We start from the raw sequence: 27,440 nt of genomic DNA, 5'->3' as shown, positions 1-27,440 counted from the left end.
CTGTCCATGGTGCTGAAACTGTTTAACTCTTTCAGCACCATGCACAGTGAATCTCTCCCGACGTCGCGGACCGGAAATTTTTTTGCCGGGTTCGGCCAAAACGAGTTTGGCCGAACCCGGTGAAGTTTGCCTCGGTTGTCGGGGTTCGCTCCTCGCAAAGACACTCCGTTTGGATGCTTGGAAACAGAAAAGCACGTGGTGCTTTTCTGTTTTCATTCATCCTTTTCACTGCTGTTGCGCGAATCACGCTCGTCCCACGGAAGTGCTTCCGTGTGGTGCGCGTGATTTTCACGCACCCATTGACTTCAATGGGTGCGTGATGCGCGAAATACGCAGAGTTATTGAACCTGTCGCGCTTTTTGCGCAGCAGACAAACGCTGCGCAAAAAGCACGGACTGTCTGTACTGCCCCATAGACTTGTATTAGTCCATGCGTGCCGCGTGAAAACCACGCGGCCCGCACGGACCGAATACACGCTCGTGTGAATCCCCCCTTAGATTGAGGCCTTGTGTCAATGACTGTAATTTTATCATCATCTTGAATTCCCAAATTTTTCTTTCTCTGTTGTTTTTAAAATGACCCTTCAGAATGAGTACCTTTAGATCTGCCAAACTGTGGTCTGGTCCAGAGAAGTGTTTTCCCACCTGTGTATCCACCTCCTGTTTTATTGTATGTCTGTGAAGATTCATCCTGGTTTGTAGTTTTTGTATTGTTTCTCCAATGTAGATTCCTTTATTGATGCACCTCCAATGTAGTGTACATGATCCTGTGTACAAGGTGCATCAATAAAGGAATCTACATTGGAGAAACAATACAAAAACTACAAACCAGGATGAATCTTCACAGACATACAATAAAACAGGAGGTGGATACACCCGTGGGAAAACACTTCTCTGGACCAGACCACAGTTTGGCAGATCTAAAGGTACTCATTCTGAAGGGTCATTTTAAAAACAACAGAGAAAGAAAAATTTGGGAATTCAAGATGATGATAAAATTCCGGTCATTGACACAAGGCCTCAATCTAACACCAGGATTTATGAGCCACTACATGGACACACGTCACGTCCCCCATCAGACTGACTCCAGATGCCTTAACTCCTAAGTCATCACCCCATAACCTCAGTTTTATTGCCCCGGCTTATCTTAATGATGTATCACCTCATGTACTAATTGTCTTTGTGTAACATCTAAATGTTGTGCTTTTTTCTAAGTCATTCATTTGTAAACTGCCTGAAGAAGGGGCCTCTGTGCTCTGAAAGCCGCATATAGAACTTTTATGGTTAGCCAATAAAGGTATCATACCTATTATACTTTTGTCTTTTTTGACACAAAAGTATTTAACATTTCACATGGAAAACACAAAATTGTCTGGGTGACCCCAAACTTTTGAACGGTAGTGTATTTTTACAATTTAGATGGTTTTATATAGTGAATCGGCAGTTTTTATTTATTTATTCTTCAACATATATATATATATATTTTATTATTTTTTTTCTATTTATTATTATTTTCATTTTTTCTTATGTGCAACTATAGTAAATCCCCGAGCTTTCTAATTAGGATTCCACTAGTGACGTAACAGTTTCTACAGTAGCCACTATTGTGACCACTACTAGTTTTATGCAGCCAAATTGATAGAGATTCGCTACAAATACTCAGCATCAAAGTTATTTTTGTTGTTTTTTTTGTTATTTTTGGACAGCTGGTCACAATTGACCCCTGACTTTTGTAATCACTGCTTTCCCGTTTTTTTTATGCTTGTATAAGGCCATAGTGGCCACTGCTTTTGTATTATGTAAATCTGCCTGATGAAGAAGCCGGTCCGGCTTTGAAACGCGTCGCATGTTATGATATTGATAAAAGGTTAACATTTGCAGGACTCCAGAGGATCTTCCTTAATACCGCAAAGGGAACAGCACCTTCGTAAAGGGTCATTTTTTGCCGTCTTGCATTTAGAATTTCCCAGTGCGTCTCAGCACATACTGCAGTGAGTTCACCGCTAATAATTTTCGGTCCCCACAAAACCCCTTTAATTCTGTTTCCCATGTTCGCACTGGTCCACTACAGAACCAAATGACTCTCCAGTGGGCCCTGGCAAGATAAAATGGCCCAGCTACAAAAAGACTTCTAAATATCAGCGGCGGACAACCCCATCACACAGTGGAGAGGATCCAATTGTATAACTGTAAGGCCTGATTCACGCAAACGAGTGCAAACTCGGTCGTAAAAAACGGCCATTTTTCACATCCGAGTTGCCCCCTTGCGGGTCCCGTTTTCACAGAACCCCATAGACTTGAGTCTATCGAGGGATCCGTGAAAACGGAAGAAAATGGGACATGTTCTATTTTTCAACTGACCCTTCACACGGCCCATTGAAAAAACGGCCTTGTGAACAGCCCTATTGAAATACATGCGGCCTAAGTGGTGCAAAGTTTGCATTTGCACCTGTGTCCTGACGCCTGAAGGGGGCGCTATGACCCTCCTGACACGTAAGAAGCGGGCAGTAATATAAATGGCACATGATGGCTGGAGGGATTTGCATAGATATTGAAGAATCTTCAGTGTGTGGCTCTGAGCGGATCTCTTGTTGCTGAGATTTCATCTTGCATTAATGATATGACCCTAAAAATAATGTCCTCTGATGTGCCCAAGGTTCTCCAGCGTTTACTTTAACTTTAATACCCTATGTAGCAGAGCTGAATTTGTCATTTAACTGTTTGTTTTCTGCACTATGGTAAATCATTAAAGGGGTCATCCAGGATTCAAAAACATGGGTGCTCTCTTTCAAAAACAGTGCCACACCTGCGAATGGGCTGTGTCTGGTACTGCAGCTCGGTTGAATTTAATTGAATGGGGCTGAGCTGCAATATCACTCACAACCTATTGACAGGCATGTCGCTATTTTTAGAAGAAAATAGCCATGTTTTTATAGTCATGAAAAACGCTTTCAAAATACTGGCATAGGTCTACCTGCCTCGCAATGAATAGCAACACCGCACATCGTAATAGCAAAAAGACTTATGAGACATGACAAACTCATCTCTGCTACATCTGTACATGTAGGACTCAATTTGACACTTCTGCCCGGATTTATGTTAGTCTTAGAGGCCTTGAACTAGACAAATCTGTGTCTGAGGTCTTAATAACGGCGATGTTTCTTCTATACTGGAATGACAGGTCCATTTAAAGATCAAGGAGGAAAACATAACTGTAAAGTCTGCGCTGCTCGTCCGGGACATCATGAAAGATTAGTTGAGTGCCCGTCTTTCTCGCCCTCGCTGTGCGCTGAATGAAATGATCTGCCGAGCGCGTTGTTTTATGGAGACGCTGCCACATGAAAGGCAATGGATGTTTTATCACAACACAAGTACGTACCGTTATCCATGTCGAATCTGGATTTGAACTCGTGACCCCACCAGCCGACCAACCTGGAAAGAAAAGGAAATAAAAATCATTATAGTCAATTACAGCAGCCGCGAAATGAGCTCATTCCAGGCAAACACAAAGTACTGTATGTAGAAAACAGCTCGACAGCCCAGCAGGCGACACACGCAATGTTCTGACACTGCAGCTACGATATAGCAGAGCTCAGATCACACATCACAGTGGGAGATATTTGGGCACGTGAATTTACAATTGCTGACCAGAGGGATGGGAAATATATTATAGTGAAGGTCGCGATCTTGTGTATTTTGGCCAAAATATCAACTTATAATAATACTTTGTGTTTCTCATGGATATTTTTGCAGGATACAGCCGGGCCCTGTGATGTTGGGGAAGAATGGGGGGTCTGCGCTTGGTGTGGTCCACCTAGAAGGTGCTGGGCAGCCCATCTGATCTAATAGTATGGGCATAAGTAATAGGCTGTATGCCAGCGTGGTGCGCTACAGGTAATCGTGTGACTGGCACCTAATGGAAGCCTTAGGGTATGTTCACACGCAGTGAGCAAAAACGTCTGAAAATACGGAGCTGTTTTCAGGCGAAAACAGCTCCTGATTTTCAGACGTTTTTTTAACAACTCGCGTTTTTGCTGCGTTTTTTGGAGCTGTTTTTCAATGGAGTCAATGAAAAATGCCTCCAAAAACGTCCCAAGAAGTGTCCTGCACTTCGTTTGACGAGCCGTCATTTTACGCGTCGTATTTTGACAGCGACGCGTTAAATAAAGGCTCGTGGGAACAGGACATCGTAATTCCCATTGAAAGCAATGGGCAGATGTTTGCAGGCGTATTAGGGGCGTTTTTTCAGGCGTAAAACGCCAAAATTACGTCTGAAAACACTGCGTGTGAACATACCCTTATGTGTGTGCAATGATAATACTAAGCAGCCCCCTCCTCATAAATGATAGGTGTGGTAGTGGCTGTTCAACAGTATTTTGCACCTGTGTAATCTCCCTCTATGTAGCATTGCGGCTTGTCTGCACCCTGCTGGGAACTGGTGATTGAACCTGCACTTGTATCAGTAAGGCCAGATTCACACGAGCGCAGGGAAACTCGGACCGGAAAAACGTGAAGTTTTTCACGTCCGAGGTGCCCCTGTGCAAGTCCCGTTTTCATGGATCCCCATAGAATTGAGCCTATGGAGGGATCTGTGAAAACGGAAGATAATTGGACATGTTCAATTTTTCAATGAACACTTCACACGGTCCGTTGAAACAACGGCCATGTGAACAGTCCCATTGAAAAACATGCGTTCGTGTGAATAAGGTCTATGTATGGAGTTTTTCAGTGATTTTTTTAAGTAAATATAATTCCTTTTTCTTTGAGTTGTTACAGTGAAGGTCGGCAGGAGGGGGGCCAACACAGAATTTGTGAACTACGCAGCAATAATAGAGGACGTATCTCAACTGGGCCCGACACCTTGAGAGCCCACAGGCTGCCCAGCCACATAAGGAGGTGGGATTATAAGGCCGGGTTCCCACGTAGCGTAAAGGCTGTAGAATTTCCACAACGGAATTCTGTGTGGAAATTCCGCAGCATTTACATTAGCAGCAAAGTGGATGAGATTTAGTAAATCTCATGCCCACGCTGCAGAAAAAATCGCAGCGTAAACGTTAATAAATTGACCTGCGGTGCAGAATTTAATTCTGCACCATGTCAATTTACACTGCGTTTTCATTGATTTTACGTTGCGGGATTTCCCCATTGAATTCAATGGGGATGCAAAACCCACAACAGAAGGCCAAGTGTTGCGACTTTTGCACAACAGATACCGCCGGTTGCCGACGGCACCCATTGACTTTAATGGGTTCCTTCGGCTTTCCGTCGGATCGTCTGTGACTTCACCGTACACAATAGCACAGCATGCTGCCCTATTGTCTCCGGTAAACTCTAGCAAAACCTGCCGGAACTGCGACAGAGGCCCCTAATGAAGCCTCCGACATAGATGTGAATATAGCCTAAGCCAAAAACTGCATCAAACCTGTGTGTGATCCTGGCCTTAAGGTATGGCAATGCCGCAATGATTCCTGAATGCACGATAATATAAGGCTGGATTCACACGAGCATGTTACGTCCGTAAAGGACCGAACACACTGCAGGGAGCCGGGCTCCTAGCATCATAGTTATGTACGATGCTAGGAGTCCCTGCCTCGCTGTCGGAAAAGGGTCCCGTACTGTAATCATGTTTTCAGTACGGGACAGTAGTTCCACAGAGAGGCAGGGACTCCTAGCGTCGTACATAACTATGATGCTAGGAGCCCGGCGCCCTGCAGTGTGTTCGGTCCGGAACTTGCGGCCGAAATATGTTCCGTCCATTACGGACCGAACCTGCTTGTGTGAATCCAGCCTAATTCTGTTCGATGGAGATATCCCGCTATAGAACATGCTCTCCTGCGCACGCCACAGCAATGTTATGCAATTTTTTATTTATAAGTTCTTGACAGTTCACCACTAAACTTCCCTTACTAGTGTGTGGCAGACCCAGATGCCCCCATAAGTGCTTACTCAGCCTAAGGGAACATTTTGAGTTCTTGCCACAGTGATGCCCCCAATGGAAAACGGCTCCAATTACGTCTGAAGAAGTGACATGCACTTCTTTGACGCGGGCGTCTTTTTTACGCGCCGCCTTTTGACAGCGGCGCGTAAAAAAAATGACCGTCGGCACAGAACATCGTAAGACCCATTCAAATGAATGGACAGCTGTTTGCCAACGCTATCGAGGCGCATTTTCGGATGTAAATCGAGGCGTAAAACGCCTGAATTACGTCCGTAAATAAGCCATGTGAACATACCCTAAGGGTATGTTCACTATGTTCACACGGCAGCGTCCATTACGGCTGAAATTGCGGTGCTGTTTTCAGGAGAAAACAGCTCCGTAATTTCAGCCGTAATGGCATGTGCAGGCGTCTTTCGCTGCGTCCATTACGGACGTAATTGGAGCTGTTTTTCTATGGAGTCCATGGAAAACGGCTCCATTTACGTCGGAAGTAGTGACAGGCACTTCTTTGACGCGGGCGTCTTTTTTACGCGCCTCCTTTTGACAGCGGCGCGTAAAAAAAATGACCGTCGGCACAGAACATCGTAAGACACATTCAAATGAATGGGCAGATGTGTGCCGACGCTTTTGAGCCACATTTTCGGACGTAATTCGGGGCTAAAACGCCCGGATTACGTCCGTAAATAGTGTGTGTGAACCCAGCCTGAAGCTCCTGCAGAGAAGACATTGAATCCTGGGCCAGTTGAATGTGACCCAGCGGCATGGATCAGGTCAATGCCACATAAAACAATTCACCTCATATCCAAATGTAAAACACTAATGAACACTGAAAAAAGAGAATGTTACGTACGAAGGTTTAATGGTGCGGGAATGTTTCTCATGGATGAAAGCGCCAGCTAATCCCCCAGCCCCGGAGTTCAGATACTGGAATCAAATGGAAGAATTGCATTTATTACTAAAACAGAATAAGTAAAGGTCCAGATCTCAGGTTACGCATTGTCTAATGGGAATCTGAGGTAGTCTGAATACCCCACCTGTCTCCTCAGAGGCTCAGTCTGCTGTACTATTCCTCCACCATGCTTTACACTGCATCTCTGTTTGTTCAGATTGGCTGCTGTCTATAAGCCTAAACTAATCAAGGCAGTGCAGTGCATGGAGGACTGATTTATCCATGGATGATTATAAACTACAAGTAAAAATGGAGAAAGAATATTATCATGAGCGGGAACGCATTCCTATTGGGGCGAATGTCACATAAATGCAAAAATAATGCGATGTCTGACATCCCGGCGGGTCTAAGCGCCGCTTTAATGTACGAATTATAAAAATGTTTACTCCACTTATATTATTTATATAAGAATATGTTACAATGTTTCACTTTATTTGGTTAAATTAGGATAGGGCTCAACGTCATCAGAGCTCTTTGCGGTAAAACTGCGACGACTCACGTGTAAATGTGAGTCGTGGGGTCTTATAGCAGCAGGACCCCCACAATCAGATTCACTATGTCCTCTAATGTACCCTAAACAGGAGACCTCCGTTAACTAAGTAAAAATACAGTTAATAAGAACAGTCACCTTATAGGAACACCAGCAGGCGAAGTCCACCCCCCAGTCATGTAAGAGAAGTTCAACGTTACCGACCGCATGGGCCAAATCAAATCCAACATAGCAACCCTAGAAGAAAAATAAATATTGATCATTGATAAGAGTTAAATAATTTGAATAAATCAGTCGACGCTTTGATTACAGAAAGTTTACACTTTTTCTGATAGCGCAGTTCTAAAAAGTAACACAAGAGGGCAGTAGTGACATGAATGTAACTTTTCTGAATGAAGGAGAACACAAGAATGCGGAATCCTGTTTTCATCTTTGTTTTTTTGGCTTTTCGGTTTCTTTTATTCTATAGGTCCTGCAATGTTCTCATTTTTGTATTGTTCAGATAAGTACAAAATAATTGGCGTATATGAAAATATATCTGGACATAAAATGTGTACCATATACTTCTAAGGCACACTGTACCCTACGGAGAATGTTGGCGCTATATAAAGATTATTATTAATTAAAGATAATTTTGAGGTCACTGTCCCTTTTACTGCTATGGTTTTCTGGCATTTATAAAGAGTTAATTAAGCCTTAACCCATGTTGTGCTGGTAGAGAAAGAAGTCTATTTCCCGTTTCTACCATGTCCCTGGCATCTTGCGTTACAACATCAGATCCTCTCAGGAAATCATCCAGTAATGTGTCGATTTGTTACGCATTGGGGGAGATTTATCAACAGGGGCGTAAGATTCATGCATCTAGGAGCGAAAACGGCGCAAATTACGCCAAATGTATCAAAATGGCAAACGCGGCGTTATAAGTTTGGTGCCACTTGCTAGGAATGTCAAACTTTTTCTTAAAGCGCCTCATGGCTCGCATACAGATACACCAGTATACCGCGCCAAAAAAAGGTGCATGCCTTTAATAAATTTGGCCATATTACGTCTCCTCTAAGCCACGCCACTTTACTAAACATTCGTGAAAACTGTTCAGGTCCTACCACGCATAATATTTGGCACACTGCATGCACTTCACTGTTTTGGCGCAATTGGCAACAGAATTCTAGCGCGTTTCGCTTAGTAAATCTCCGATATCGGATCTTGATTTATGGTCCGTCAGAACCGCTTATCCTCCTTGTAACACAGGACACCCATGGCGGGTACGGTCTCGTGCACATGGTCGTATTATAGGTCCGTGCATACTTACCATCATTTAAATACCAAATTGTAGGACATTTAGGTCCCACCCCTGACCAGTCCAGGACCGCACCAAAAACGATCATCACAAACGCTTCCTTTCGCAGCAATTGATCACAAACCCCACCTTTTTTGTTTATTAATTCTGCGTCGTACTGATCTGAAATACGGCGCCCATAACAAACTATGATATCTCCAAATTTTATTCTGTACTACAACCCGCAGGGACCCCGTACACCACTGTACAGGACCGTGCACACTACTGAAATCTTGTAAGAAAATTGCAAGCTCTTGCAATGAGGGTTGCGATACAGGGAGGCACAGGGCAGGGATGGGTACGTGAGAGGGCATTGGGGAGAAAGTAAATGAAATAACTGAATATTAATGTTATTATTTTCCCTAAAGCAACACTCCGGGCAACAGCTTGAAAAAAAAAAATGCCTCAGGGACTCCGTGTGCCGCTGCACAGGCTCCATGTACTGGGTTCTGCCATTAAAGGAACAGTCCAGGCATACAATGTGTTATACCTAGTGCAGGGCCTGGTGTTCTTCGAAGCTTGGTGTCATGCCCCGCCCCCTCAGGCCCGCTAAACATAATGTATCAGTTATACCTGGAGTTCTCCTTTAAGCATCAATATATTGTAAAGTGTCTCCCCTGCCATAAAAATTACCCAGAAAATGTCGCCCTCTTCTGTCATGTTTAGCCGTCTCTTACAAATATTGTTTTCTTGGAGAGCTGGATGATAATATGGATGATATCACAGCTTTTCCAGACTCTGTAATGGCAATATACCTAGTACTGCAGTGATACATTCTCTGTCACGCTGTATAACTAGGCTGGTTCACCGTTCAGGAGTCTGGGAAAGCTGGGAGAGAAATACTGTGGAAGCTGAAGAGAAGACAGAGGCGAGATTGGAGAAAAAACGGAGTTGGAGTAAGATGCAGCAAAGTTATTTCGATGCCACGCTTCCCAATAAATGTGTCGCATCTTCTGACTGTGTGACGCTAATGAAATCTACGCCCACCCCCCAGGAGCCACAGATTTCCGCTATCATTTCTGCCAGTTTCTGGTAACTTTTTCCACTTTTAGGCCATTTGCAACATTTCTACACCAGAACTCGGGCATAGAATCATTTTGTTACATTTCCCCCATTTACACTCTTTCACTTTTGCTTATCACAGATTTGTAAAATAAATTTCTGAATATAATTTATTGTAACACAACAAGACAATTTAAAGGTGATTCTCACTATACACATGGATGTCCTATATTGAGTGGATCTGTTATGATCAGTCCCGTAAGATCATTAGGGTCAGTTCACACATAGTGTAAATACTGCAGATTTTCCGCAACTAATTTTGTTGCGGATAACCCGCAGCATTATGCAGTAGCAGTGGATGAGATCAAAGAAATGTCATCCACACGCCGCATAAATGATAAGTGGGAAAAAACGCTCAGGAATTGACCTGTGGTGCAGCATTACAACTGAATTTGCGTAATCGCTGCTTATTTGTTGCAGGTTTTCACCATTAAATTTATTGGGGAGGAATAACCCGCAACAAATAGCAGATGTTGCCACATTTGCGGCGGAAAAGCTGCGATTCCGCTGCAAAAATCTAAACTAAAAAATAAATAATCTTACCCAGAATTCTGTGTTTCTTCCTCCAGGGTGGCCTGTTGGGATGACGTTTCATCCCATGTGACCGCTGCAGCCAATCACAGGCTACAGCGGTCACATGGGCTGAAACGTCATCCCAGGAGGCCGGTCTGCAGGACACATCTCCATGGCTACGTATGAAACGTTTTTTTTTTTTTTCATGTGCAGTTTTCCGCAGGAGACATTCCAGCCGAAAAACGGCATCACAATTTGGTGCGGTTTTTCAGTCGGAATTCCATGCGGCGGCCAGCGCGGATACGCTGTGTACTTTTACGCAGCGTATCCGCCCCGTGTGAACATAGACTAAGAGTAATCACATTATCAGTCATACTTGACTTAAAGGCGTTGAACAGGATGAATATCATGTCTGCTTTCTGCCCTAAATAACTATGAATCATTGGGGTCCTATATCGAAAATTCAAGTGACCCTCTACTCTTGAGCATCATTTTTTTTTTATCCAATTAAGTACAACATTCTGTTCTGATATTCTTCATATACCTTTATACAGTAGCAGCTGGAGCTCTCTTTTTCCGATACAGAGCGACAAATCCTTAAAAAACTAAATGTTGACTTCCTGCAGCCACCACTAGGAGGAGCCTAGGAGCTTACGACTACTCTTTTAAAGGCTGTGTACACCTTTATAAACATTTTTCTTCTTAAGGCTGGGTTCACAAGACCATGTTACGTCCGTAATGTACGGAACGTATTTCGGCCGCAAGTCCCGGACCGAACACACTGCAGGGGGCCGGGCTCCTAGCATCATAGTTATGTACGATGCTAGGAGTCCCTGCCTCGCTGCAGGACAACTGTCCCGTGCTGTAATCATGATTACAGTACGGGACAATAGTTCCACGCAGAGGCAGGGACTCCTAGCATCGTACATAACTATGATGCTAGGAGCCCGGCCCCCTGCAGTGTGTTCGGTCCGGGTCTTCCGGCCGAAATACGTTCCGTACATTACGGACGTAACATGGTCGTGTGAACCCAGCCTTACTAAGAAAATCAGTGTGATTGGTGAAACTTTGTAATTGCTTTTTATTAAAAATTTTACTTTTTGAGATACAGCTACTTTGTATTCTGTATATATAGAGCAGCTGTATCTAGCACTGAAACCTGTATCCTACTTACATGTGATTGATTACAAGTGGATCCTGCGTGTCGACCCACTGTCACTGAACCCGTCAGTCCCGCTGACCTGACGGATTCAGGTCTCAGCACTAGATACATCTGCTCTGTCTACAGGATACAAAGCAGATGTATCTCAAAAAGTTAAAATAATTTTTAATAAAAAGTAATTACAAAGTTGAACCAATCACACTGATAGACATTTTTATTAAAACATTTTTTTTTTCATAGCCTTTAACCCCTTCCCACATTTTCACATGTACGTGGGGGAATACAGACTGTTTGCGCATTCCCACGTGCATGTACGTGTTGGTGATCACGTTGGCACAGAAGCTGTCCCCGCACGATCACCGCTGGAGTCCGACTGTGACTGACAGCCGGGCTCCCGCTGCAACGGCTGAGCTTGAAGAGACCTTCAATCTCAGCTGTTTAACCCATTAAACAGTCACGGTCAATAGCGAACGCGACATTTAAATCTTTTGACAGAGGGAGGGAGCTCCCTCTGTCATTCATCGTCTAATTGCGTGTTTTACACTGACAGGCACTAATGCTTAGGTATACTAAGTATAACAAAGCATTATATCTGCGATCAGAAGATTGCGTGGTGAAGTCCCCTAGTGGGAGAAGAAAAAAAATTAAAAACAGCGAAATAAAGTTTTAAAAAATAAAAAAAATGCGAACAGTAAAAATAAAATGAAACCATTTTTTTTTCCATAAAAAGAGGTTTTGTTTTGTTTGATAAAAGTGTAAAAAACCCATGAGAAGTACACATATATGGTATCGCCATGATCGTAACGACACAAAGAATAAAGTCAACACATAATTCAACTGTATCGTGAATGCCGTACAAAAAAACGCAAAACATAATGACAAAATCTCTTTGTTCCTTATTCCCCCACCAAAAAAATCTAAAAGTTAATCAATAAGTGCCAAGCAACTCAAAATAGCAGCGATGAAAACTACACCTTGTCCCACAAAAAAAAACCCTCGTATGGCGATATCAACGGAAAAATAATAAAGCTACGGCTCTTGCGGTTATGCAAAAATTTATTATTTTTGTTTAAAAGGTTTCTTATTGTGCAAACGCAGTAAAACATAAAAAAACGAGGCTACAGATGATTCTGCAGCAGCATCGGCGTTTGCAGGTAAGTAGCTACATCGACTTACCTGCAAACGCCGATGCTGCTGCAGAATCATCTGTAGCCTCTGGTGCCGACACGATGCAGGACCTGTGAGTGACGTCACAGTGCTGCACTGCCAGAAGCTGGGCGTTGTGAAGAGAAGTGGATGACACTTCTATACACAACGCCCAGCTAGTAAAAGTAGTAAACACGCCCCGATGTACGCACATAATACACGCCCAGTTGTACTTTTACTTTTCAACACGCCCAGTTGTACTTTTGCAAGCCTCATTTGCATAAATACGAAAATGGTCATAACTTGGCCAAAAATGCTCGTTTTTTAAAAATAAAAACGTTACTGTAATCTACATTGCAGCGCCGATCACAGGCAATAGCAGATAGGGGTTGCAAAATCTGGTGACAGAGCCTCTTTAAGGCTAAAATAGGCCTGGTCGTTAAGGGGTTAAGTTTAATGTATAAATCGTATGAAGGAAGCTACTTAGCTCCCCCTAGTGGTGGCTGCAGGCAGTCAAAATTATTTTATCTAAGGCCCCTTTGGCATATAAGCAGACACTAGTATTATAATAGTATATGGTAGGTGGGGGGCCTGTTACAGATTTTACTGGGGCCCAAAATATTAAATTTACGCCTCTGTGTTCTATTAAGCGTTCGGACTTTTGCTGATTGGAAATTGACGCCATATCATATTGACATTTCATACTTATTTGCGCTCAGACAACCCCTTTAACATAACTACAGTAATTATATTCTACTTCTATTTTCGGTGGTGTGTGCACTCGCCATAACCTTGCATTGAATGCCTTGAAATAATAAATTGAGATTATGGCCACTAGATGGCAGTATCCTTCCAAGAAATAGATTTCCAATCCGGAGACCGATTACTGCTTTTAAAAGCAAAATAATGACTAATTTCTTAAGGGCCAAACATACTGTTCTTTTCTGAGACATTGTACGTAGCAGCAAATTAATATATCAGACAAAGTAGAATCATTTAGAGATACCGGCAGTCAAAAACCTGGGAAATAATGACAAACTGCCTTGGATTCTGCTTAACTGCTGATTCATACGTCCTGAGTGCCTAATGTTAGATTTATACTATTTATCCAGCAGCAGATTATGGGGGCGAATATTCGGTATTATCGGCAATTATTTCTATTTACAGCAATTTATTCCATTTTAGTAACCGAATTGCAGTAAAATTCCTTTAATCCAGAATTAAGAGACCGGACAGGTGCCGGATTATCAGACGTACGGAATGGGCATGGAAAAGCATCATTGGTTATCTCTACTCAGTCTTCTAAATTTTAGTTCTAGATTCACTTCCTGCAGTTCTGTTTCAGAAGCACTTTCCGGATTATTGGAATTTCTGCAAAAATCTGATTCCTGATTTCAGGAATTTTAATTTGCATATTTTTCTGTTTTTTTTAATTACATTTTTTAGCAGCTTTTGATTATAATGACATAATATCATGATATGCTCTAAACTTCCACTTCTCATTGACACTACCTTCCCTGACATAAAGTAAAAGGGGCAGGTCTTTCAATTAGGGGGTGGAGCCACACTATTGCCCCTCCCCTTCTTTTATAACTTGAGATCTACAGATGCATCAGCGCTGAGTTTGTTTCGTTTGGCCCCTAATATCCCAGTGATTTGCCATACTGCTATTCCAGGGGTGCAGACACAACATTCGCCATCGGACCCTGATGCCTTAGTATGCCCAAATGCTATTTTCTGCAGTCCTATGTAAAACTACAGATCATTGTGATATAAATGTTTCGGAACTTTGACAAACTCAGCACTGCTACATCGAGCTGTAGGGATTTAACCCTTTGATGTCTGACAGTAATTAGATACAGACTCATACCTGCAATGCAAAGAGTTACAAGTTCCTCATACATTTCTACCGTCGTGGCCGCCATCCAGGCTTCTTACCCCCGCGCACGGACCGATTCGTAGTTAAACTCAGAGCAGCGGGGAAATAAGCATTCCTCCTTATACATTAGCATCAAGATCTCTCTTCGGAATGAAATATAGACTTGCAAAATAAGGCAAACAACTTGAATGTCTGCCATTTATGATAATTCCGATTTTTCCATAAATTACACTCTGTAAAATGTCAGGAGCTTTATATTTACTACCCAGACCCCTGTCCCCCCAGGAGGGTTTGATAAAGCACAGAGTGAACTCACAGCAATGACTATTTTTTCATGTAAGGGCTCGTCCACACGTAACAGAATTGATGCAGAAAATTTCTGCAGCAATTCCGTTGAAAGTATTAGACCTTCTGCTGCGGCAAAAACGCGCTTTTCACTGCAGAAAATGGTGCGGATTTTGCTGCGTTTTTCTCAATGTTGGGAGATGGTGACGTCTCCTCTGAAAAAAGCAGCAATTCAGTCCACTTTCCACAGCAGGAATTGACACGCTGCGGTACGAAAAATACTCACCGCAGGACAATTTCTGATCGGAATATTTATGCAGCGTGTGGAGATTTAGGCTGAGTTCACACGTCGCAGATTTGACGCAGATTTTCAGCGCAGATTTTACACTTTGCAATGCAAAAGGGTGAGATCTGCGTCAAAACCGCAACAAAATCTGCGACAAATCCGCAACGTGTGACCTCAGCCTTATTAGATCTCACCCACTTTGCTGCTACTGTATTCAGCTGCGTATTTCCCGTCCGAAATTCCGCTACGTGTGGACGAAGCCTAAAGCAGTAAGAGCGGCACAAAACATCATCAGGAATTGTTAGGGTATGTGCACACGACAAACAGCCGAAAAATCTGAGCCAGAACGCCTCCAAACATCTGTCCATTCATTTCAATGGGAAATACGCCATTCTGTTCCGACCGGGCGTTTTTTACGGTTCGTTTTCCAAAAACGGCACGTAAAAAGATGCTTGCGAAAAAGAAGTGCATGGCACTTCTTGGGACGTTTTTGGAGCCGTTTTTCATTGACTCTATAGAAAAACAGCTCCAAAAACGGCAGTAAAAAACGCTGCAAAAACGCTTGATACTTAAAAAACGGCTGAAAATCAGCTGTATTTTCCGCCGTTTTTTGTTAGCCCGTGTGAACATCGCCTTACAATCTATCCTGGTCATACGACGATCACACAGATGCACGGCAGGCAAAGATCTTGAAAATGGTGAGGAATTTAATAGCAAAGTACAGTAGAAAGTTGCAGCAGTTTTTCCTATAAAAAAAATTAAAGTTTTATTTATATTAAACAGAATAAAAAAACACATTTCCATTCATTGCCATTCTTTACCGCTGACGTTTTCCGTCATTTTTAAGTTCTGTTTACATCTGTGTCCCGGTGTATAATGGAAGCCACAACGCAGCGCCAGAACCATCGAATCCTAATGGCATCCGACAGACCCCATCGACTTGCAATGTTCCATGGTGGTGTCCGTCATTTAGATGGCAAGAGAAGTGCTGCATGCTGCGGTTTTTCTGCAGTCAATTGCGATAAAACTGCAAATAGAGATTCCGATAGGAACCTCTGATAACAGTGTGAACGCAGCCTTAGTGATGTGGTTTTGGAAGTCGCCTCGTGCTGTAGTTCTGCCTTTTTTATGCCTCTTTCACACCCACTTTTATTCAGTGTTTTATAACTTATTTAAAAAAAAACGTCATGAGTTTCAAGTGTTTTTTTATGGCATTTTTTTGTGCCTTTTTTTATTAGGGTATGTTCACACGGCCTATTTACGGACGTAAATCGGGCGTTTTTGCCCCGAATTACGGCCGAAAATAGCGCCTCAATAGCGCTGACAAACATCTGCCCATTGAAAGCAATGGGCAGACGTTTGTCTGTTCACACGAGGCGTATATTTACGCGCCGCTGTCAAATGACGGCGCGTAAATAGACGCCCGCGTCAAAGAAGTGACCTGTCACTTCTTTGGCCGTAATTGGAGCCGCTATTCATTGACTCCAATGAATAGCAGCGCTAATTACGGCCGTAATTGACGCGGCGTTCAAGAGCCTGCACATGCCGGTACGGCTGAAATTACGGGGATGTTTTCAGGCTGAAACATCCCCGTAATTTCAGCCGTTACGGACCCCCGCCGTGTGAACATACCCTTACTGTCATTTTGGACAGAGAAGATAATAGAAAAAAACACCCAAAAAACACCACAACTAGAACTTGCTGCGTTAGGCTGGGTTCACACGTGGCGGAATTTCACTTGAATTTCGCTGCGGACACTCCGCAGTGTTAATCCGCAGCGGAGCCGTTTCTCCATTGACTTCCACTTCTATTTAGAAGTGTTCGTTTAGACGATGCGTAAAATTCCGCTGCGGAGCATAGGCTGCGGTGCGGAATTTGGTGTCCGCAGCATGCTAGGGCTGTTGCGGAGTTGTGGCGGACTGGTTGCGGACTCATGGCGGAATTTCTCCATTGACTTCAATGGAGATTCTAAATTCCGCAATGAAGTCTGCAGCTGTCATGCACATGTTATGTGTGCTGCGGATGCGTCTTGCTTTTTTGACATGACATTTCTTCATTCTGGCTGGACCTATGTATTTCTAGGTCTACAGCCAGACTGAGGAAGTCAATGGGGCTCCCGTAATTACGGGTGACTACGTGTGTGCACCCGTAATTACGGGAGCGTTGCTAGGAGACGTCAGTAAATAGTCACTGTCCAGGGTGCTGAAAGAGTTAAGCGATCGGCAGTAACTGTTTCTGCACCCTGGACAGTGACTACCGATCCCAATATACAGCAACCTGTCAAAAAATAGAAGTTCATACTTACCGAGAACTCCCTGCTTCTGTCTCCAGTCCGGCCTCCCAGGATGACGTTTCAGTCTAAGTGACGGCTGCAGCCAATCACAGGCCAATCACAGGCTGCAGCGGTCACATGGACTGCCGCGTCATCCAGGGAGGTCGGGCTGGATGCCGAAAGAGGGACGCGTCACCAAGACAACGGCCGGTAAGTATGAAATTCGTTTACTTTCACTAGGGAAAGTGCTGTCCCTTCTCTCTATCCTGCACTGATAGGGAGAAGGGAAGCACTTTTCCCGCAGTCCGCAGCAGCTAGTCTGCATCAATTTACTGCACATTTTGGGCAGATCCGCAGCCGTAATCCGCAACGCAGATTCTGTGCGGCATTGATGCGGACAGTTGCGGAGGAAATCCGCCACGTGTGGCCATGCCCTTAAAAAAAAAAAAGCCACTGACCCCCAAAACGTTACAAATATGCCACAAACCAAAACGTTCTTTATGTAAGCTCTCATAGTTCACTATAGGCGTTAAATTAACATCTGACCACAGCAGGATTCTTTTTGTGTTTTTTTTTTTTGTGGGGGCAGGAAGCTGTAAAAAATATTGCCCCATGTATTTAAAAGGAAAAATGCGCCATTGTGAAGACCAAATTAAAATGCTGCCCTATAGGGGTGGGCTCATGAAGAAAACCCCTTTCTTTTAAACAGAAGTCCCCCGTTGATAAGCTGAATGCCGCAGGTCCGGCTTCTCTAGCCCCCCAGTGTTTGGCCGTTAACAGGTCTAGAAAACATTACATAAAATTGCAACTCGGGCATCACAGCAAAAATAGAATATACACCATTGCAGGTAGAGCTGCACCGGTATCACTACTTCAGCGTAACTCCAGCCCTATACAATGCAAACCCTTGTGCCGAATTCAGAAGACCGTAGTATGAGTCTATGTGACGGCAGTTAAAACAACGGCCGGCGCACGGACGCATGTATGTCAATGCGGCCGTTCACGCGGCCGTTGTTTTATTGGAGCATGTGAAGGGTCCGTTGAAAAATAGAACGTGTCCTATTTTCTTCCGTTTTCACGGATCCCTCGATAGACTCAAGTCTATGGGGATCCGTGAAAACGGGTCCCGCTCAGGTGCAAATTGGACGTGAAAAACGGCTCTTTTTCACATCTGATTTTGCACTCGTTCGTGTGAATCTGGCCTCACTCTATGTTTTATGTTGCAGCAAAAAGAGCCGGCATTCTACCTAGAAAATAATTTTTTGTGGCTTAGCCCATAACCGTCTTATCTTGTCTACGGGAGGAGGACTCTTGAAGCGCATTTGTAATTAACCTTGTAAAATCCACCCTGATAATCCGTTAATCACTCAGATCATGTTGAGAGTTTGTAAGAAAATGTACCGTGACTTTAATCCATTGATAAGGCCCAGCTGCAGCTTCATCTGCTGTAACAAAAAACTCAATTTATTCCTAGCAAAGAAAACATAAAAAAAAATGTCTAAAGCATTAAGAAAATGTCCTTACATGGAGACATTTAACTCTCTGTATTTCTCATGTAGCACATATACAAAAGAGGAGCAGTTTAACTAGAATATTAGGGAATTGCATTGTAAGCAGTTCCCTAATGGACATCCAGTGGCATATGCAGGATTTAGTTAAGCAAGGGTGAGGGTTTCACTACGGTATGAAAACATACAAATAGATGCCCACACACTTGATAGACAGTCAGTGCCATCATTATGAGGTGAATCAATAAAGTCACTATTCAATGTATCAGGATAATGTTCCCATATTGTACACAAAATGAATGCCCCATACTGTATACGTATATAACATTGTGAAATAACTAATGCCACCATACAGTACACATGAAAAACGCTGCTATACTGTAATGACGGGGTAGGGAGACAGACAGGTGAGTCCTAATCTACCCGCCACTCAGTCCCTGCCTACTTGCAACGACCCGTCCTAAGCGATGGGGTACAACTGGCGACGGTCCCTACACTCAGTAAGTGCAAGACAGACAAAACAGACAGGGGTACACAGAAGCTAGGGAAACGGGGCAGCTGCCCACGGAACACCGTGAGCAACAAGAGTGGTGAACGAGCCGAGTCAAACCAGGAGAGACCGAAGTACAAAACGCTGAGCAGGAGAGTGGTCAGAAAGCCAAGGTCAATAACAAGCAGAGGATCAGTAGTACAAGCAGCAGCAGCAAACCAGGAAACAAGCATAGAAGAATCACAGGCAAAGGAGGAACAGGAAAGGCAGGTATAAATAGACAGTGGGCGGGAACTAGCTCCGTCTGGCCAGGCTGTGATAGGCTCTCCCACTCCTAAGCCTGCCATCCTGAGTGGTGGAAGATGGAGTCAGTCTCACAGACATAGGAGCAGGTGCAGACTGATTGCCCACGGGCGTCGACACAGAACCTGTGTCTGGCAAATCCTTTACATATACCATATGTAAAACTAATGCCATCATACTTTACAAATAAATAAATAACATTGTCATACTGTACATGTAACTAATGAAACCAAGCTGTACATATAAATAATGCTGCCATAGTAAATACACAACTAATGCCACCATAAAGTACACATACATAGCATTGTTATACTGTACATATAACTAATGCTGCCATACAGTACACATAAATAATGCTGCCATACTAAATATTCAACTAATACCACCATACAGTACACATAAATAACATTGTCATACTGTACATATAACTAATGCTATACATTACACAAAATAATTCTGTCCCTCTGTGCACATAACTAATGCCACCATACAGTACACATAAATAACATTATTTTCACAGAATTAATGCCACGATACAGTGCATATAAATACTGCCATACTTTACACATAACTACTGTAGTACCACCATAGATAATGCATAAATAGCAATGCCATACTATAAACATGGTTAATGCCACCATACGGTAAGCATAAATAACATTCTATACACAGAATAATGCCATCATACAGTGCACGTAATTAACAATGCCATACTGTACACAAACAATACCACTATACAATATACATTATTTTTGCTGCCATACTGTACACATAACTAATGCCACCAGACAGAACTAATCAATAATGCTGCATAGCATATACATAACTAATACCACCGTACAGTACTAATCAACAATACTGAATAGCGTATACATAACTAATACCACCATACAGTACATGCCAATGATGCTGCCAAAGTGAATACACAACTAATACCACCATACACTACACAAAATACCATTGTCATACTGTACATATAACTAATGCATTTATACAACACATAATATTGTTGCCATAAGTACGCATCACTAATACCACCATACAGTACACATCAATAATGCTGCATATACATAACTAATGTCACCATAGAGTATACATAATATACATAAATAACATTACCATACTGTACATATAACTAAAGCTGTCATACAATACATAATAATATTGCTGCCATACAGTACACATCACTAATACCACCATACAGTACACATCAATGCTTCTGCATAACCTATACATAACTAATACCACCATACAGTACACATCAATAATGCTGCATATACATAACTAATGTCACCATAGAGTATACATAATATACATAAATAACATTACCATACTGTACATATAACTAAAGCTGTCATACAATACATAATAATATTGCTGCCATACAGTACACATCACTAATACCACCATACAGTACACATCAATGCTTCTGCATAACCTATACATAACTAATACCACCATACAGTACACATCAATAATGCTGCATATACATAACTAATGCCACCATACAGTACACATCAGAGTATACATAATATACATAATATACATAATATACATAATATACATAAATAACATTACCATACTGTACATATAACTAATGCTGTCATACAATACATAATAATATTGCTGCCATACTGTACACACAACTAATACCACCATACAGTACACATCAATAATGCTGCAGTACACATCAGAGTATACATAATATACATAATATACATAATATACATAAATAACATTACCATACTGTACATATAACTAATGCTGTCATACAATACATAATAATATTGCTGCCATACAGCACACATCACTAATACCACCATACTGTACACACAACTAATACCACCATACAGTATACATCAATAATGCTGCATAGCGTATACAGAACTAATGCCACCATAAGTACACATAAATAACATTGCCATAATGTACACCTTACTAATACCACCATACAGTACACATCAACAATGCTTCCATACTGTATACATAACTAATAGATCAACAGAGATTTCAAACCAGATGTAGCAGAGCTGAGTTTGGTAAAGCAGGACTACTGATTTTGCCTTTTGCCAACATCACATTCAGTCATCGTCTCTGATTTTACATGGGACTGCAATCAGACCTACCGCTTAAGTTATGTCAGTCCAGAAAATAAACTGTTTAATGACAAACTCATCTTTGCTGCAAACAGAATATCTGCTTGTTTCCCACTTTTTATTCTCCTATTAAATATAAGGATCTAATATAATACAATAAGAACACTTTTTTTTGTTTACTTTTGTTGCTCATCCCTATAACCAACATAGATTTATAAACATATGTAGCAGGCCTGAATATGGCAGAGCAGCACTGCTGCGGATAGGACTGCAGATAAACCTGCTGCACTGGTTATGATGACGATCGAGAAAAGAAACAGTTTAATGTCAAATTCAGCTCTGCTTCATTTGATCAAATATTTGCTGGGGAATATCACTGTGCTACTATTTTCTGATTGAGACAATATGGCACAGAATCCCGAAATACAATCTATCCTTAAAATCTTTTTAGTTGTATTGCTTATCCCTTTAAATCGACATAGGTTTACAATCAGATGTAGCAGAGCTAACTTTATCAGTTGGCACAACTCTTGGCAAAATGACCATGGATCAACACTAGTTTAAAATAAGACTGCCGGCTGCACAAGTTATGACAATTCATAAAAGAAACAGTTAACTGACCTATTCAGCTCTGCTACATATAACTGCTAGCGCTCACTGTTCTTCAAAAGAACTTTTTTTTTTCTTCTATTTCAATCCAGGTCAATAAACTGTAGTTATCTTCAGCTCTAGAGCATTGAGGTCAAGTCACCAAAGGCTAATCATAAGAAGTAAGTCAGAATTTTTGTAGAGACATAGTCTAGTGCAGGTTGATTAGCTGAGAAAACCTAGTGTCAGCACCGCAGGGATCTACCTGCTGACTGACAAAAAAGTGTCAGTGGAAGCGGCCGACTTCACCCGGTGCAGGTTATTACAGTATGTCATAGAAAATACATATGGTCTCCGCTCCAATTCCCTGATATGTGGCTGTACATCGCTTACCGTTCTGTGCCCCGCTTCTGTTATTTTGGGGATGTCAAATAATTGTCCTGTGTAATATTGTACTCCGCTAAATAAGACGACCGCTATAGAATCTCCTTCTCTGTCAATAACTGATAAAATATCTTCAGTCCTCAGAGTGTCTTCACCCTGTTTGTAAAGTAGAAAAAATAAAAATATAATAAAAAGATTGAGAGATAAATATGATAGATCAATATGAGATAGATAGATAGATAGATAGATAGATAGATAGATAGATAGATAGATAGATAGATAGATAGATAGATGATAGATAGAGAGATAGAGAGAGAGAGATAGATAGATAGAGAGAGAGAGAGAGAGAGAGAGATAGATAGATAGATAGATAGATAGATAGATAGATAGATAGATAGATAGATAGATAGATAGATAGATAGATCAATATGAGATAGATAGATAGATAGATAGATAGATAGATAGATAGATAGAAGCACTTGGTGGCCAGATCAAATAAACACAGCTATTAATTCCAATCAAGCTTGTATTTTCTACCACCATTGTCATGATAACAATAGAGTTGACACAAAACATAGGCACGTTAGTAAGGGTATGTTCACACGCAGTGACAAAAAACGTCTGAAAATACGGAGCTGTTTTCAGGCGAAAACAGCTCCTGATTTTCAGACGTTTTTGTAGCAACTCGCGTTTTTCGCTGCGTTTTTTACGGCCGTTTTTGGTGATTTTCAATGTAGTCAATGAAAAACGCCTCCAAACGCCTTGGTCACTGCGTGTGAACATACTATAACTTTGAGCCCTGATAACACTGATAGAAAGTAAACTATGGAAATACTAGAGAGAACGTCTCCAATAAGGCAATCAGGGTATGTGCACATGACTTCTTTTCAGATGTAATTTGGGAGTTTTACGCCTCAACTTACGCCTGAAAAGACGGCTCCAATACGTCGGCAAACATCTGCCCATTGCTTGCAATGGGTCTTTCGATGTTCTGTGTAGACGAGCTGTCATTTTACAAAAGATGGCACGTAAAATTACGGCCGCGTCAAAGAAGTGCAGGACACTTCTTGGGTCGTTTTTGGAGCCGTTTTTCATTGACTCCAATGAAAACCAGCTCCAATTACGTCCATAAAAGACGCCGCGAAAAACTCGTGCACTTGTAAAAACGTCTGAAATTCAGGAGCTGTTTTCTCCTGAAAACAACTCTGGAATTTCAGACGTATTTGGCGTTGTCGTGTGAACATACCCTCATAGTTACACTTGCAGTACCACTTTTCACCACTGCTCCCAGCAAATAGACACCAATGCATTAGCGCCCCCAGCAATAATTTACAACAACATAAAGCGACAGATTTCAGCGAAAAATACTAATGTTTAAAAATCAATAACAAAGTACTCCACAGAAATGTAAGACAAATTGTTCTAATAATCAAGAATAGTCTAGAACATTCATATCCTCTAAAAATAATTCTTATATCCCCTTTAAATGTGAAGACTATGTTTTTTTAATGTTAAAATGTAATAAGGGTCATTCACACTTCACTCACTGTGACTTCAAGTGAGTCCAGAGGCTTCAACTTCCAGCTATCTTGACCACTGGCCCCCTCTACAGACCCATATAATGAGGGGGAGGGGAGCAAACTGTGTTCATACAGAGTAATGCACTGACCAAGGGATTTCCACTTATTTGATACTGCGGCGTCGTCTGCTAAAATTTGCTCCTAGAGGATCTGTGCTCTTTACCTGAGATACACTGCAGGGTTTCATTTGCTTAAAAATAGTAAATCTGCTTTAATCAGAAAGAGAGTAAAATGTTTATGTGCCGGGAGACTAATTAGCCGGTCTGTATATGGTTATTTATACTAGTTTAATGCAATCGTTAAAGGTTTACGGAACGTAGCCTTTAAAGAAATGTAGAAGCATAAAATGGCACGGATCCTGCCGTATGTTCTGGCAAGTATTTTGTAACCTTCTCAAATGTTAATGAGGACGCCAATGAGAAATTGTTGCTTTTTATTAGAAAAATGTTCCTACAAAGCTTCTATGTGAGAATCCTCGACTATGCTTCTTTTTTAATCTGATTTAAAGAAGACCTTTCCACTCTTCTTACATGTCTGTTGCGGGAGTATTTTTTTATTTTATTTATTTTTTTTAATTCTGCATTGTGTCGTTCCTCTGTTATTCCTCCTGGAAATGTATGCATAAATAGGCAACTGGGCATTGCCATTCCCCTTGTTAATATAAAGGCTGATATTATCAGCACTAATTAGCCAGTGTCAGACTGTGCAGGGACACACCTCATTAACAAGTGAAATGGTAACGTCCAATTTATTTATACATTTCCCGGAAGACTAACAAAGTGACGTTACAATGCAGAGTTGCTTCAGAATTTTTACTTTATGGGGAATTTACTGACACAGGCATGTCAGTAGAGCTTACAGGTGCTCGTTGAAATGAAAAATTTGACATGCCGACAGTCTACAAAGTCATTATGGGCCCCCTCTGGGATATACTAAGAGATAGTAGGGCCAAAAAAAGAAAAAAAATATATACTCACCTCTCTTCTGGCTCCCAGCTCAGATTTAAGCAGGCGGGCAGACACTGGTGAGCGACGTCACCAGCTGTGCCCACTCCACTCCATTCCATTGTAACAATTGCATAACTAGGTATATTTGCCATTTTTGACTCTTTGAGAGTTTGGTGACATCCCCTATGGTAGCTTTATGGGCTGTTATTTTTGGGGCCGTCCACTCTAAAACAGACATAACTAGGAAACATCCAAGTTTTTAAATTAGCTCCAAATCCCTTATATAGACATAGGGTTAAATGATAACATTCAGACTGCCTGCAGCCACCACTAGAGGGAGCAAAAGAGCTTACTGCTTTATTATTGAAAAACACTTGAGAACAGGGAGTCATTACGCCATAGGTCATAGAAAAATATCCATCTTTATTACATACAATAATATACATATACAATATATAAAAAACACAACGAGGTTCTAAAAAATTGAGGTCTATTTGTGGATCAATCACAAAAAAAACATACAAAATGGGTAAAGTAACTGCTATGCAATACAAGTTTCAATACTATTCAACACAGGATAATTTGACAACCACAGTCTATATAAGTTGGTAATAAGTAACAAACTATCATACACTGTAACCATCCATAGCCTTATGATGTTAAGTGCATATTCAACCTTTTTAGTCCTCTGCATAATCCTGGACACAGATCAAAAGAAAAGGAAATAACCTGAAGTGATAAGAAGTAAACAACTATGTCCACCTGGTAACACCCGGGGAACCAGTATAGGCAGTCTTACCCATGAAGTTGGGGATGAGAGTGATCCACACAGTAATTTAGGCACCCCTTTATTATTGAATGATTGTATTAACAGTATGCTCCTAAGCTCCACCTAGTGGTGACTGCAGGTAGCCAGAATTTTTATCATTTAACTTTTTGTCTATGCAAGGGATTTATAGCTATGTATCAGAAATAGGACCTCCGACCACTATAAAGAAATATTAAGAAATCAATCAGCACATAATTTTAACATGTTTAGATTCTAAAACAAAATGAGTGTTCCAGACTGCACATTCCCATTAAGAGGACATGCTCTCCATGATGGAAGAACAGATAAAGTAAAGGCTTATCTTAAATGAAGGATTGCCCTAATGTAAGAGGAGGCCGCACTTGTAATGACTCCTTGACATTTGCCAACATCCTTATTTTATATGATTGCTAATTACGGGACATTGAGAAGTGTTATTATTAACCATAAAGTGCTGCTGTCCCTTAGGCCTTATTTACACGAGCGTAGTTCACGTCCGTGATACGCGCGTGAAAATCATGCACGTCGCACGGACCTATGTTAGTCAATGGGGCCGTTCAGACATTCTGTGTTTTTCACGCAGGGTGTGTCCGCTGCGTGAAACTCACAGCATGTCCTATACTATATATATAGCGTTTTTCGCGCATCACGTACCCATTGAAGTCAATGCACATGGACGCTCTTCCGTGTGCCGCGCGTGATTCGCGCTATAGTTGTTGAAGAAATGAAGGGAATAATAAAAAAAACCTTCTTCATTTCTGTTTCTAAACATCAAAACCACGTGTCATAAGGATGCGTTACGCGCAAGAAAATCGCACACGTTCGTGTAAATAAGGCCTTAGTGTGAGGTTTTCATTTTCCCCGGAGTGTTGGAACCCTGTATAATAATTATAGCATTTTTATTTCCCAAGAGCCTTGTGTCTGTGTACTACACTCATCCGGACCCTGACTATTAGGGCTTATTCAGACGAACGCGGCGTTTTGCGCGCGCAAAAACCACTTGACAGCTCTGTGTGTCATCCGTGTATGATGCGCGGCTGCGTGATTTTCGCGCAGCCGCCATCATAGAGATGAGTCTAGTCGACGTCAGTCACTGTCCAGGGTGCTGAAAGAGTTAACTGATCGGCAGTTAACTCTTTCAGCCCCCTCGACAGTGAATGCCGATCACAATATCGAGAAACCTGTTAAAAAAAAAGAAAAAGTTTGTACTTACCGAGAACTTCCCTCCCGGCCGTTGCCTTGGTGACGTGTCCTTGGTGACGCGCCTCTCTTGACATCGGGCCCCACCTCCCTGGATGACGCCGCAGTCCATGTGACCGCTGCAGCCTGTGCTTGGCCTGTGATTGGCTGGAGCTGTCACTTGGACTGAATTGTCATCCCGGGAGGTCAGACTGGAGGAAGAAGCCAGGAGTTATCGGT

The 27,440-nt window shown here is 41.9% G+C and overlaps 1 protein-coding gene across 3 annotated transcripts in view; it reads right to left on the bottom strand.

Annotated features, from left to right (window-relative positions):
• KYNU (kynureninase) overlaps positions 1-27,440 on the bottom strand; it is an 82,687-nt gene that overhangs the window by 18,426 nt on the left and 36,821 nt on the right. For all 3 annotated transcript variants that reach the window (XM_075829242.1, XM_075829243.1, XM_075829244.1), the window contains exons 8-11: positions 22,696-22,842; positions 7,515-7,613; positions 6,788-6,861; positions 3,379-3,431 (exon numbers count right to left, since the gene is read on the bottom strand). In XM_075829242.1, the coding sequence (XP_075685357.1) occupies positions 3,379-3,431; positions 6,788-6,861; positions 7,515-7,613; positions 22,696-22,842 (373 nt within the window). The remainder of the gene's footprint in view (positions 1-3,378; positions 3,432-6,787; positions 6,862-7,514; positions 7,614-22,695; positions 22,843-27,440) is intronic.

This window comes from Rhinoderma darwinii, chromosome 6, assembly GCF_050947455.1.
Source record: "Rhinoderma darwinii isolate aRhiDar2 chromosome 6, aRhiDar2.hap1, whole genome shotgun sequence".
Lineage (NCBI taxonomy): Eukaryota > Metazoa > Chordata > Amphibia > Anura > Rhinodermatidae > Rhinoderma > Rhinoderma darwinii.
The sequence above is the reverse complement of the archived record's forward strand: the minus strand, read 5'-3'. Positions and strand labels throughout refer to the sequence as shown.